Here is a 12797-nt window from a genome sequence, read left to right as displayed (position 1 = left end):
TTTTTTCTGAAATCCTTCAACTTTTGTTAATGGGTGCCAAGACTCCAAGATGTGCTAGACTCTTTGAGTGACTAGTTTTCCTGTGCCAGCATGTGATTGCTGTGATTCATAGCTTTTACTTCTCTTGGACTCCATCTGTTTCTTGAAGATTTTGTTTCCAGTCTATTCTATTTTGCTTCAGAACCCCCTGGGCACTTGTTAATTCTTTCCTTATTTGGTGGTTTGAATGATAATGGACCTCGAGGTTCATACATTTGAATGTTAGATCTTGGCTGGTAGACTATTTAGAAAGGATTCGGAGGTATGGCACTCTTGGAGAGGTATATTACTTTGACTTTAATGTTTTGAAAGCCCGGGACAGGCCCAGTCTCACTCACTCTGCTTCCTGCCTGTACATAAGCTCTCAGATACAGCTCCAGTGCCTTGCCTCCTGCTGCCTGAACAGCTCTATCTCCCCAACATGATGATCATGGACTAACCTTCTGAAACTGTAGGGAAGTCCCCAATTAAAAGTGTTCTTTTTATAAGCTACTTTGGCCATGATATCTCTTCATAGAAATATAATTAACATACCTTACATTTCTCATTTATATATTGAAGCTGAAGTTTGCTGGGTAACAGACACTTTAAATGTGAGATAGTACAGTTTATCAGTCATCCTATCTATATGTGGAGTTTGCTGGGAAACAGACACTTTAAATGTGAGATAGCACAGTTTATCAGTCATCCTATCTATATGTGGTTACTATGTGTGCTTTCTCAAAACATAAAAAATGATTTGCTAAAAATAATTTTATAACACAATCACAAAGAACACACATAGCATGCACTCACTGATAAGTGGATATTAGCTAAAAAGTTCAGAATACCCAAGATACAATCAAAGATCAATAAAGCTCAAGAAGAAAGAAGACCAAAGTGTGGATCCTTCTTAGAAGGGGGAACAAAATACCCATGGAAGGAGATACAGAGACAAAGTGTGGAGCAGAGACTGAAGGAAAAGCCATGCAGAGACTGCCCCACCTGGGGACCCATCCCATATACAGTCACCAAACCCACAGACTATTGTGGATGCCAAGAAGTGCTTGCTGACAGGAGTCTGATATAGCTGTCTCCTGAGAGGCTCTGCCAGTGTCTGACAAATACAGAGGTGGATGCTCTCAGCCAACCATTGTGCTGAGCACAGGATCCCCAATGGAGGAGCTAAAGAAAGGACTGAAGTAGTTGAAGGGGTTTGCAGCCCCATAGGAGGAACAACAATATGAACCAACCAGTACCCCCAGAGCTGCCAGGGACTAAACCATCAAGCAAAGAGTACACATGGAGGGACCCATGGCTCCAGCTGCATATGTAGCAGAGGATGGCCTAGTTGGTCATCAATGGGAGGAGAGGCCCTTGGTTCTGTGAAGGCTCAATGCCCCAGGATAGGGTAAGGCCAGGACAGGGAAGCAGGAGTGGGTAGGTGGTGAGCAGAGGGAAGGGGGATAGTATGGGAGTTTTCTTAGGAGAAACAAGGAAAAGGGATAACATTTGAAATGTAAATAAAGAAAATATCTAATAAAAATAATTTTATAGCAAAATTACTATTTTAGGGACATCTAATAGCTTCTCAAAGGCAAGAATTAAATGTAATTATCTTCACATTATCAGACTATAACCAGTCAAAGTAAACACTTAATATGTTTACTAATTCAAAACCAAAGTGAAACCAAGCAAAAGACGTGTTATGGAAACTTACATAAATTGAGCATTCACTTCGTAGAACCAAATAAAATAAAGTATTTCCAGAAAGAATTCTACAATTGCTTAATTAAATTATTTCCAAATATTACTGAATTACAAACTATACATTCATGGAAATTATAGAAGTGGTCCTGAAAATGTCTCATGACCTCAAATATATTTTTAATTTTCTCCTGTTAACTACCATATCATATTATTACCTATGTGTCACATCACACATTACACATGTGAGCATATCTTTGTATATGTATACATATGAATATACATATATTATATCTTGAACATACATTTCACTCTTTAGGGTCATAATAACATAGTTTCTCTGAACTGTAGGTCTTAGAATTGGATACAATAACTGTGTCATCACTACATATATAGTAATTATTTAAATTTAAGATCAAAAGTAGAAAATAATGTTTTGTTTGTATTTAAGACTTAACACTCTAGGCAAACACTAGTAAATGGTCATTAAAATGAAAGCATGATTACAGTAAAGTAAATACAAGATGTTCAAACTTCACTATATATATGCTTATTAGTCCAGAAACCAATGTATCCCCCAAGGGGAAAAAGTTTAACTTATTTAAACCAGTACAGGTAGTTTGTGATTACCCCTGGAAAGCACAGATTGTCAGTACAGGCTCCACCATAACTTGGAGGACACGATGAACATGGCACTCCAACTTTGTATGGTGCTTCTCCAATCCAGTTACCCCTAGGATGGAAAAGAAAAAGACGAATTAATGCTACTCACTCACCCCAAGAACAGATTCCGTTTACAGCTATACACTATTGACACAGGGTGATATTTTTGAGGAAAATACTTTTATAAGACACTGAAAATAGAATTCTTGTTTCCCAAAGCAGCTTACTGCTATTAAAGTTCTCTCTCTCTTTCTCTCTCTCTCTCTCTCTCTCTCTCTCTCTCTCTCTCTCTCTCTCTCTCTCTCTCTCTCTCTCTCTCTCTCTCCCTCCCTCCCTCTCTCTGAACTGACAGGTAAGTAATAAGGTCCTATCTACAATGTCTGGTAGTATTATAAGTTGTGGACCCTAGGCTTATTCTATAACGTTTTGTTTTCTGCTCTAACAGTGTTCTAGAGCACAAGGACAGGCCACAATTTTACACACACAATGCTTCTCATTTTGTGCTGGTTTAAAATAGCTAGGATTTCAACTCACTCTCACAGGATCTGTACAAACCTAGATCTGCTCACATTCTGCCATAGATAGAAGAGGTGCCCCTGAGGGATTAGCGTCCCTCCCTGAGAAGCTAATTGGTTGCTGAGGGAGAACTATTTTCTTCAGTGCTATACGGAAAATATTTGGTTTCAAAAGCTCATAAGGTTTATTTTTAAAGTCATGCAAATTTTAATATTCTAATATTTATAAAATAAGAATCAAGGGAAACTATTCTTATAGTGAGAGAATACTGGCTCAGAGGAGCTAACGTGATTCACAAATATTTTTCAATATAGAAAGTCAAATCTATTCAGTTTTTAGTTTTGCTTTTTCATGACCATGAGCACATACAACTATTCCCTACCACTGCAATGTCACCATGATTATAATAATGCAGCATGTTCACTATTTAGAATAGCTGAACAAGTCTATAATGCTTTAGCTCTTTAAATTATAATAAAGGATGACAATAAATTTATTTTCAGTATTACTAATACAGATAGTAAAGGAAAGGAAATTAAACGAAGGAAGAAGATAAGCTATAAGTACTAAAGTCAGACAACCCTAATATGAATTCAGCCCAGACAAGACACAAAGCAGGCTATGAAGCACATACACATGGTACGAAATTATATAGCGAACCAGTTACTTAAAACTCAGATCATTTCAACATAAGAAAGTGTACATATTAAAAATGTATTACTTAACTATTCATACTACAAACTGAAATGGAGTTTTAGGACTTCCTACTTCCACTTAATGAATTCTACTGTTTGCCTAGAGGATAAGAATCCTAGAAGGTCATTGTGGTGGCATCACATACTACTCTAGAAGCACTCCAAGCCTGTCTCCTATCATGTGACCCATATATTCTTATCTTCTCTTAGCTCCTACCCTGTACTAAAAACATTATCTACCACTACATACTTATTCAAAGCTATATAAGAGTAATGTGTGGAATCAGCCTGTTATATAATTTCATATTTTCACTTATTTAATTTTTTTTAAAACTATCAGGTACATATTTTTGGAAGAAAACACAGAACTAAAGTTTATTATAGGTAGATGGGGGAGGAGACAGTGGGGAGGGGCAGGGAAGACAGAGAGGGCCTATGATTGGGATGTAAAATGAATAAATGAATGAATGAATAAATAAGTTAATAAATATATAAATATATAAATAAGGAAGTTTTAAAAAGTTTATTATATGTGATATTATCTTATGCTATCAACTTTTATAAAAATCATACTCATTGAATAAATAATGTAATAGAATACAGCAATAAATCAGTCAATTCATATGTTATCCATTCCTTCATTTTTGTTCTAATTCATTTATTTACATATTCTTTCTCTTTTCTTTCTTTATTTTCTTGCTTTCTCTTTTCCCCCCTGAAAGCACTAGCCTACAGAAAACTTCATGCTGAAATTGGAAGAATAATATTTACCTCTCAGTGTTAGTCTTAGTCATCTATGATCCAAAATATATGTTTCCATTAAGGCTCTTACACATTAATGCTAATGCAGTGACTTATTTGGGGAGCCTATAAATTGATCAGTACTATAAAGAAATTCTATTATTTGCCCCAAAACTGAATACCCAAATGAATTTTTAAAATCTGACTTTGGTCATCTTGTACCCAGCCAAGTTATGACAGAGGAAGGGTTAAAGTGCTTAAGAAGATGATATAAGGAATCAAAGTAATAAGGTCAAAAAATGCAGGGTTTAGATTAATTTTGAAAAATTATATATTTTTCACATTATTATCATTACAATAGTTCTAAATTTTCTAATTTTTCAGGATTGTCCCAGTCATATCAATGAGTCATGATCACATTGGCACTTATGACACATTGTCCACTCCTTCATTGTGCTGGAAACGCTGGAGAAAATTTTTGTTTCAGTCTCATTTTGGAAGACACCAGGAGTGACATAAATCCTTTGTAAATTTGGTACTTATTCTAAATGGGAAAATAACTCTGTAAATATTGGAACACTTTATCATCCTGTTACTATTATCAAGAGGGCATTTTATCATGTTAGCATGTCTATTGTTATTTATAAGGAATAGTCAAACATGACTAGGTTTTATAATCTTTGATCAATTCATAGTATAGATTATAAGATGATGAGACTGATTGGATATTTTTATTGAAAAACGTGGGAGGAGGAGAGAAGATTCTTTCCCAATATGATGCTTTTAAAACAGGTTTCAAATACTGATAATCCAGAATAATAGGGTGCTGATACCTTCCCTAGAGGATGTCTTCTAATTCCATTGATACAGTTTTTAGTGCTTGAGAATACTCTTGATGCCTTTGATAAAAGTGCTAGTGCTTATGAAATACAGTGCTTGCACGTACCATGACCAAGCAGTGATGGTAAGGAGAACTTAGGTAAGTTCAGGTGTCTCAACATGTGTTCCTCACTATTTTAGCCCAGAATCCTTGTCCCTGTGAAAAGAAACCTTCTACCCTGTCTTTTATTTTATTTTATTCAGGATTGTGGGGATAGGCTGGAGATGAACAGCAGGTGAGGATGAAGAAGTTCAGTAGAGTACTTTGACTTCTACAACTGTCAAAAATGCCCATCTGACTGTTTATCTCTCATTCCAGTCAATGACTCAGGAAATGGAACTCAACTTGGTACTTACTTTGGAGCATAGTTACAAACCAAGTACACTGCTCGTCGCCACACAGATCCCCAGACGTTCATGTTTTGGCAAGTGTGAATTGCACATCCTATTCGATTAGAAGTGGCCCAAACCATCTATAAAAATAAATCAATATCTTCTAATATTGCTTAAAATGCCAACAGTCATCCAAATAAGAAAAGCATTTTTAAATATGTGAAAGAAAAGTGAACAGAAAAGTTGAAATGACCTGTGTATAATGAGTGCACATGGGCCCAAAGCATCGCATAGGACACTGAGGGTTGCAGTCCTGAGGGTACGGAAAGGCGTAATCTTTCACTTCATCATACCACGGCTTGACTAACTGGAGAATAGAGCGATATCTAGATATCAAGAGAAAGCAAAAAAGAACACAGTACTCAGAGTAGATTCATTTTACACCATAAATAAGTGTTGGAAGATTGTTCATTACAACTCAAGCTCATGCCCATGCCTGATAACTACAATCACAGTCTTATAAAGATCATGATTTGTCTGGAAAAGAAAAGCAAGAAAATGTTCAAGGAGCCTTTATTGTCTAAGTCTATGTCAGGCTACTCCAAAAATAGAAAAACACAAATAATTTGGGTAAAATAATAGCCTACTTAATTTACATATACAATTTACTCTATGGAAATTTATAATTGATCTAATTTGGCAAATAGAGTAGTTAAAATAATTTAGCTCTAATTAAAGTACCAATAAAAATGAAGTTAAATAATACTGGTCATGATGTTTTTCAGTAGAAAAAAAAATCCTGTCAATGAGAACAGCTATCTCATAATTACATGTACATACGTGCTTGTGTACATACATATGTGAATGTAGATTTTTCTATCTTACCAATTTACCCATTTACTGTTTATATGTACATGTATACAACAAGGTAAATTCTGTATACAAACACACATATATGTCTTCTGCAAGATCATAGACATTGTGTGTGTGGGATTGGAAAGCAGGGCACAGCATGCACAATCAATCCTAGGATTCTGTGGGGTCAATGGCAAATATAGGTAATGTTAGCATGTTTCAAAGTAAGAAAGAAAGCTGGTCTTATTAGATCTTATGAATTACTTGTATCATTTTTTAAAAAAAATATTAAATTTTTGTCTTGCAGAAATCAGTAGAAATTTTCTGATACTACTTAAAATTGATACCATTCTCTGTAGGGTGCATAATCAGGGCATATGGGTAATTGCTTCCTACCTTCCTGTTCGTACAGACAGATTCTGACCCAAAAATCTCAGTAAATAAGAAGGTCCGTGATCCCAAATGCAAGTTGCTGCCCATGCCTCAGCCGATTTTGCAAGATTTTCATCCCAGATCTGTAGAAGTAAAATAGTTCTTCAGTTTTGCTAAATTTGTTATGCTAAACAAATAAACAGACCAAATGGAAAGAAATAGTACTCCCATTTTCAGTCTTTCAATTCTGGGTCTTTAAATTATTTTATCTAAGACAAAGGAAATTCAGAGGAACTCATTTAAAGTTAATGGAATAGGGATATCAATTTTGGGGAAGGATAGATTAAAAGAAAAAAATCACATCTAATTATAACATGAGGACATTACAAAATGGCCCATTAGCAAGAGTGGATGGCTAGCAAGCCCTAAAGATTCTCCGTTTTCACTTGTCAGAGCTCTGAGTTACAAGCATGTGTCAATATATGTTGACATTTTTATGGGAGTTCTGGGGGATTTAACTAAGGTTAAAGTCTTCATGCTTGTATGTAATTATCTCTCTAGATTATTTCCATCCTCTGGTTGAAAAAGGAAAAGAAAAAAAGAGAGAATATGGCATATCTTAAATATGTTAAAGAACTTCAGGAATTTAACAGTTTTAATAATATATAATACTATCTTTATGCTCATAATGTACATACTAAATATTGGATATAACAATAACATAAACTAAACAGTTCACATATACTTGAAAAATATTTTTTAAGTTGGCTATTATAAAGGGTTTTAATATGAAGAAAATGTATTTAGCATTACTAAGGACCAAATACTTATACATTTACATGTAAAATTATAATCAGCAGTAATATGGAGAAGGAAGTTGCAGGTCATGTGAGTATAACTGTTTCTTTTTCTTAAGGAAAAAGTATGATCTTAAGGAACCGATGTGACAGATTCTTCCTTCTCCATGTATGTGAAAGAAGAGGTAGGAAAGCCAGTTCCCTCACAGAGAGAGGCGATTTCCCTCCACGTAGGACATGTGATTGGCTGTCCCTCTGATACCTTCTGGAGGGTGAAGCAAAGGGGTTGTGCTGTCTCCTTGTCTCCAAGCCTGGCCCACACCCATCTTCTAAAAGGCAAAGGTTAACTTTGGATCAAATTAGAGACTATAACACATTCTCATAATGTTGACCTACTTGCTATCTCTCCATTGGCTACAATTCCCCAAAAATGGATATATAACTGATGAATATAATGACATTTAATAAATTTATGGATATGATGAGGTTTGTTAAATCTTAAAAAAATATAACTTCATTTTAAATATATATAAATATATATTGAACTTATTATGTAAGTTCACATATACATATAAATATATAAAATAGGTTCAATATTGTGCCCCCATTGATGTATCAACAAAAGAAATAAGCAAGCACAGATGTGCCCTTGTTTCCATTACATGAGTATCGAAAAGCCAAATAGCGTAATCTTTTATTAGAATAACTTTTTTCAAATATCCTGACCATCTGATAAGACACTGTCACAGTAAAGCTACTTCCAAACCTTTCAATATTTCTTAATGATTAAAATAAAAATTAAGAGCATTGTGAATGAATATACAAGACAGTTATAGAAAACTGGAAATATAAATTATACTATTAATTAGATCATCTATAAACAATATACCTCACAATGGAGTAAAGTTGTATACACTTGTAGGTCTGCCCTGTGGTTACAAACATTTTATTTCCTAGTCTATTTAAGAGGTACTGAGTTAACCATAAAGGGACCAATTAGTTTTGAATTAAAATAGATGCCTTGAGTTTTCTGCTTATTAATAAATTTAGTGATAGCTTGAGCTAAGCAGAGTATTGATTGTAAATCACATGGAGCTGAAACTTTAGCCTAAGACACAGAACAGATTAAAGCTGTTGTCATCTTATCTGGCAGAGTTGTGACCCTGAAAGATACGAGGAAAATGAGAAAAACACAGGATCCTCATCAAGATCAGAAATCTTTTGAGTTTGACTCAGAGACACAACTAGAGTAAAAAAAAAAAAATGTTGCTTCATAGGAGAAATTTTTCATCTTATATAATTCAGCAGAACCAATAGATAATATTAACACAATACAAATAAGAGTCTGTCATACCAAGGGTCCTGTTTTGAGTTGTGCTAACAGACATGATCATAGTACACAATGTTACTGTCTCAGCCAAGGCTTCTAGCTAATAAGAAACAATGGAATTTGGGAAAGTAACTCTAAACTTGAGATCATAATTACAGACTTGTTTGAAAACATTTTATTTAAAATTCCAAAGAATAAAGTATGGAAGTGTACAAAAGGACAAGATTTGAAGAATGAAAAGTTTCAGGTAAAGACCCTGTGCTTACAGCCTTTTGCTAATGCTTGCAGTAATTAGAATACTATGACTTCTCACAATAACATATGATCTTGTATTTTGGTGTAAAATATGCAGATAAGTCATTATTTCCAATTGTCATTTTAAGCTGAAAATAGTAAAAGTCTGGTAAATTAAAAAAAGTGATGTGAAATTCAATTTTGTTTGTTTAACATTTGTTTCTTTTATTTTTCTAATATTATGAAATTTAAGGAGATATTAAATCTGTACTTCTTGGCTTATATGAGATTCTTAAATATATAGGAAGGATAATTATCAAGTCAAGTGAAACACTTAAACAAAAAATAAATGTATTACATTTAGAAATAGAGCTTAAACATTTAATTTGCAAGAAGAGACATTAAATAAATATGCTCTTTCGAGATATGCTACTTTCATAAAAAAGACCTCTCTGTTAAAAAAAAAAAAACACGGTAAATTAAAGTGAAAATTAAGGGAGAAATAAGAATAGTTTAGAATACCATAGTCAACTGTGGAAAAGCTATTATGTACATTGCAATCATCTTAAAAGATCAAGTGCTAGAAATAAAACTATCACATTAACTTTTTAGAGATAGATTTCTAAGCTGGATATTGACAGCTTATACCATCATAGTAACAATATGGAAGACAAGCATGGGATACTTTGTAGCTCTTTATTTTCTTGGATATTTACATGAACATTTCATACATACTCAGATTTTTTTTGACATTTCACACAGAAGATGTTTTATTAACTAGGTGTTTTTAATAACTAGGGTGCTCCTTTCTGTTAGATTAGGGTAAGAGTGATTATTTGCAGAAGTCATAAACAAATTAAGGGATGACGAAATAATTACCCTGGAGGGCAGCTGAAGCATCAACACATTTCATGGGCATTAGCAAAGACATTTCTGTCTTAAAATCGGTGGAGTTACTCTTATTGGATGGGCATGGTCATAAAATGGCCATTGAATGATACTGAAATATCCAGGAGATCAGCAATGAGCCCTAGTTAGAGTGGGACAGGGAATACGTGAGAACAGAGGTAAGGACAGGCCCTCAGAGGGATGATTCAGGTTATTGACTAGATTAATTAAATAATATTCAAATGATGCTATTTTGTAAAAATAGAAGGAGTCAGGTAAAAGAAATGGATTGCAACAGCATCCCTAGTCCTAACAAAAGCAACACAACACATTGTATGTAAAAATATTTAGGGAGACAAAACTCTAAGGATAGAATACGTGAAAACAATGGGAACTGATGGATACTGACTTGTGTGAATTGTTTTATTTCTTGAGGCAGGATCTCACTATGGATCGCAGGATGGACTTTTCTGTCATCAGGAGTTGATGTAAATCAACTCCTGTGAGCTGATTTACAAGTGTGCACCATCACAACAGGATTTGCATTGAGAGGATGGGAACTTGGCCATTGCCAGCATATACGATTCACAAAATCCACTGTTATTATTATTTCTATTATGTTAAGACAGTGTATTTTTTCTTTATGTCCATTTCAAAATCTTAAAGATAATAAATTAAAAAATTGTGGCAGTCTATTTTCATCAAATATTTATTTAAAACACATACTTTACCTTCATTCAACTCCAATTAAGAAAATCAGCAGAATGTGTCTATAAAATTTGCCAATCATACTAAGGATAATGGACAGTAATATACTACCATTATCTTTCATTGGTCAAGCAAGCATCTCACAGCAGAAGGCACCCTTTTGGAACCTAATTTAACAGAGGAAAAACAGGAAGTATCATTTTTTTCGACACAGTTTCAAGTTCTCAAGATATCCTAATGATTCTGTTCTTGTGGACACTTGTGCCTTGGCAAGGAGTGAAACTTGATTTTGAATTTCCCGAATAACATACTTGATTTTCCAGGTTTTTAAAGAAACCAGATATCTTAGTGGAACCTTCTTTTAGAGTCTGTGTTAACAACTCTGGAATGGGTTACAAATTTGTGCATCCATATATCATTTATAGGGCTCACGGTTATAAAAGCTTGATGTCTGGGAGCACGTGGTCAAAGCCATAGTTATCTTAGTCGATATTCAAAGATGTTTAATAGTGTCATAAGACAGTTTACCTATATTATTTTCCAAGCATAGATGGTAAAAGAATAATTTTATTCACAATTTTTAAATTTGTTCTTTTATATTTTCTGATAGTCTCAGATGAAGAGCATGTAGGGAAATTTGCTCTGCAAATGATCCCCAAAACAGGAGAGAGGAACACACAAAGAGAAACGTTTACTGTACCACACTGTACTGTAGTGTAATGTGCTGTACTGCACTGCTGTTTGAAACATATATTTGTTGCCAAATGGTTAATTTGGATCAACTTGTTCACAGACTCAGAGAATTTATGTTCTCCATGCATTGAGTTTACATCTCTAATGCAGAAATCTGTCCCCATCTCCCAAGGCTATGATGAGTAAGCTTGATGTGGAGACTGAAGGATATTTTCAGTTTTAAAAGGGCTAGAATGCACCAAATAATACTTGTTACTGTTGTATGGAATTTAAAGTTGGTAGTAAATTCAAGGGTTTGGGGAGACACATAGAATGGGAATTAGTTTGCAAAACTTTCATGAATTTATCAACTATTAATCTCTACTAAACAGCCAATCTGATAAGAAAACAGATAAAGCCTGAAGCCATGGAAAAATCTGAAATAGAATTGTATAAAAACAGGGCACTTCCTGGGAGAAATAACATTAGACAAAAGGAGATGTTATTAAAGATTTTTTTTTAAAAAAAGGTATTTTCCTTCCTTCAAACATTGTTTTATATCTGCTTTTCATGTTAAAGTTGGAAAATAATTGTTAGTGGATTCTAGTAATGATCCTCCTTTTCAGGGGTAGGGGTTAGGCACCAGCTGTCATCTGACAGTGACGTTTAGGCTGTCAAGGAATTTTCACAATGGTCATTTTTCTTCACCGAGTCAATGTCACAATATACTAAAATGTATTTCTTGATTATGAAGCTATTCTGAAATATGAATGTAAATCCCACATCTTATATTGCCTACCTCTTAGAACTTAGCTATGTTTTGCTACTTGCTGCCTTCTGAAAAAAGACTTCCAAAGGATGTGCATAAACATAGTTGGTGAAATGCTCATGTTTAACTAAATTATGAAGTATGACTTTTTAGTGAAAGATATTGTATCCTTAAGTAAAATCTTTGATCCCATTGATTACTGTGAAATTTAAGATGAACAGCTATTTCTAAAGTCAACATATTGGGGGTTCTATCAAGTTTATGTTAAAATGTTTGTTATCTGATTTGAAATGCTATTCTTCAAACCTTCTCAGAGACAATCAAATACCTCAAGTTCACAAACACCAAATTTGATAGTTTTAACATATATTACATTCAAGACAACAGATAGCAGATATTCTTGAGTAGTTTTCTTTTTTTTTGTTTTTGTTTTTGGTTTGTTTTTTGTTTTTTGTTTTTTTTTACTATATTTATTTACAGTAAAGACACACAGTAAATAAAACAAATATACATATCATGGAACTTAATTAATTAATTAATTATTTTATTTTATTTTTATTAGGTATTTTCTTTATTTACATGTAAATTTCTCCTTTCCCAGTTTCCCCTCCAAAAAACAA

At 33.8% G+C, this 12797-nt stretch overlaps 1 protein-coding gene across 2 annotated transcripts in view; it reads right to left on the bottom strand.

Moving 5' to 3' along the window:
• Positions 1-1468: 1468 nt before the first annotated feature.
• The window catches only part of Pi15 (peptidase inhibitor 15), a 19297-nt gene continuing 7968 nt past the window's right edge, over positions 1469-12797 (bottom strand). For both annotated transcript variants that reach the window (XM_031368801.1, XM_031368802.1), the window contains exons 3-6: positions 6804-6922; positions 5806-5938; positions 5577-5692; positions 1469-2458 (exon numbers count right to left, since the gene is read on the bottom strand). In XM_031368801.1, the coding sequence (XP_031224661.1) occupies positions 2323-2458; positions 5577-5692; positions 5806-5938; positions 6804-6922 (504 nt within the window). In that variant the 3' untranslated portion in view covers positions 1469-2322. The remainder of the gene's footprint in view (positions 2459-5576; positions 5693-5805; positions 5939-6803; positions 6923-12797) is intronic.

The sequence above is a fragment of the Mastomys coucha genome, unplaced genomic scaffold, assembly GCF_008632895.1.
Source record: "Mastomys coucha isolate ucsf_1 unplaced genomic scaffold, UCSF_Mcou_1 pScaffold14, whole genome shotgun sequence".
In the NCBI taxonomy this organism is placed as follows: Eukaryota; Metazoa; Chordata; class Mammalia; order Rodentia; family Muridae; genus Mastomys; species Mastomys coucha.
This window is presented reverse-complemented; position numbering and strand designations above follow the sequence as displayed.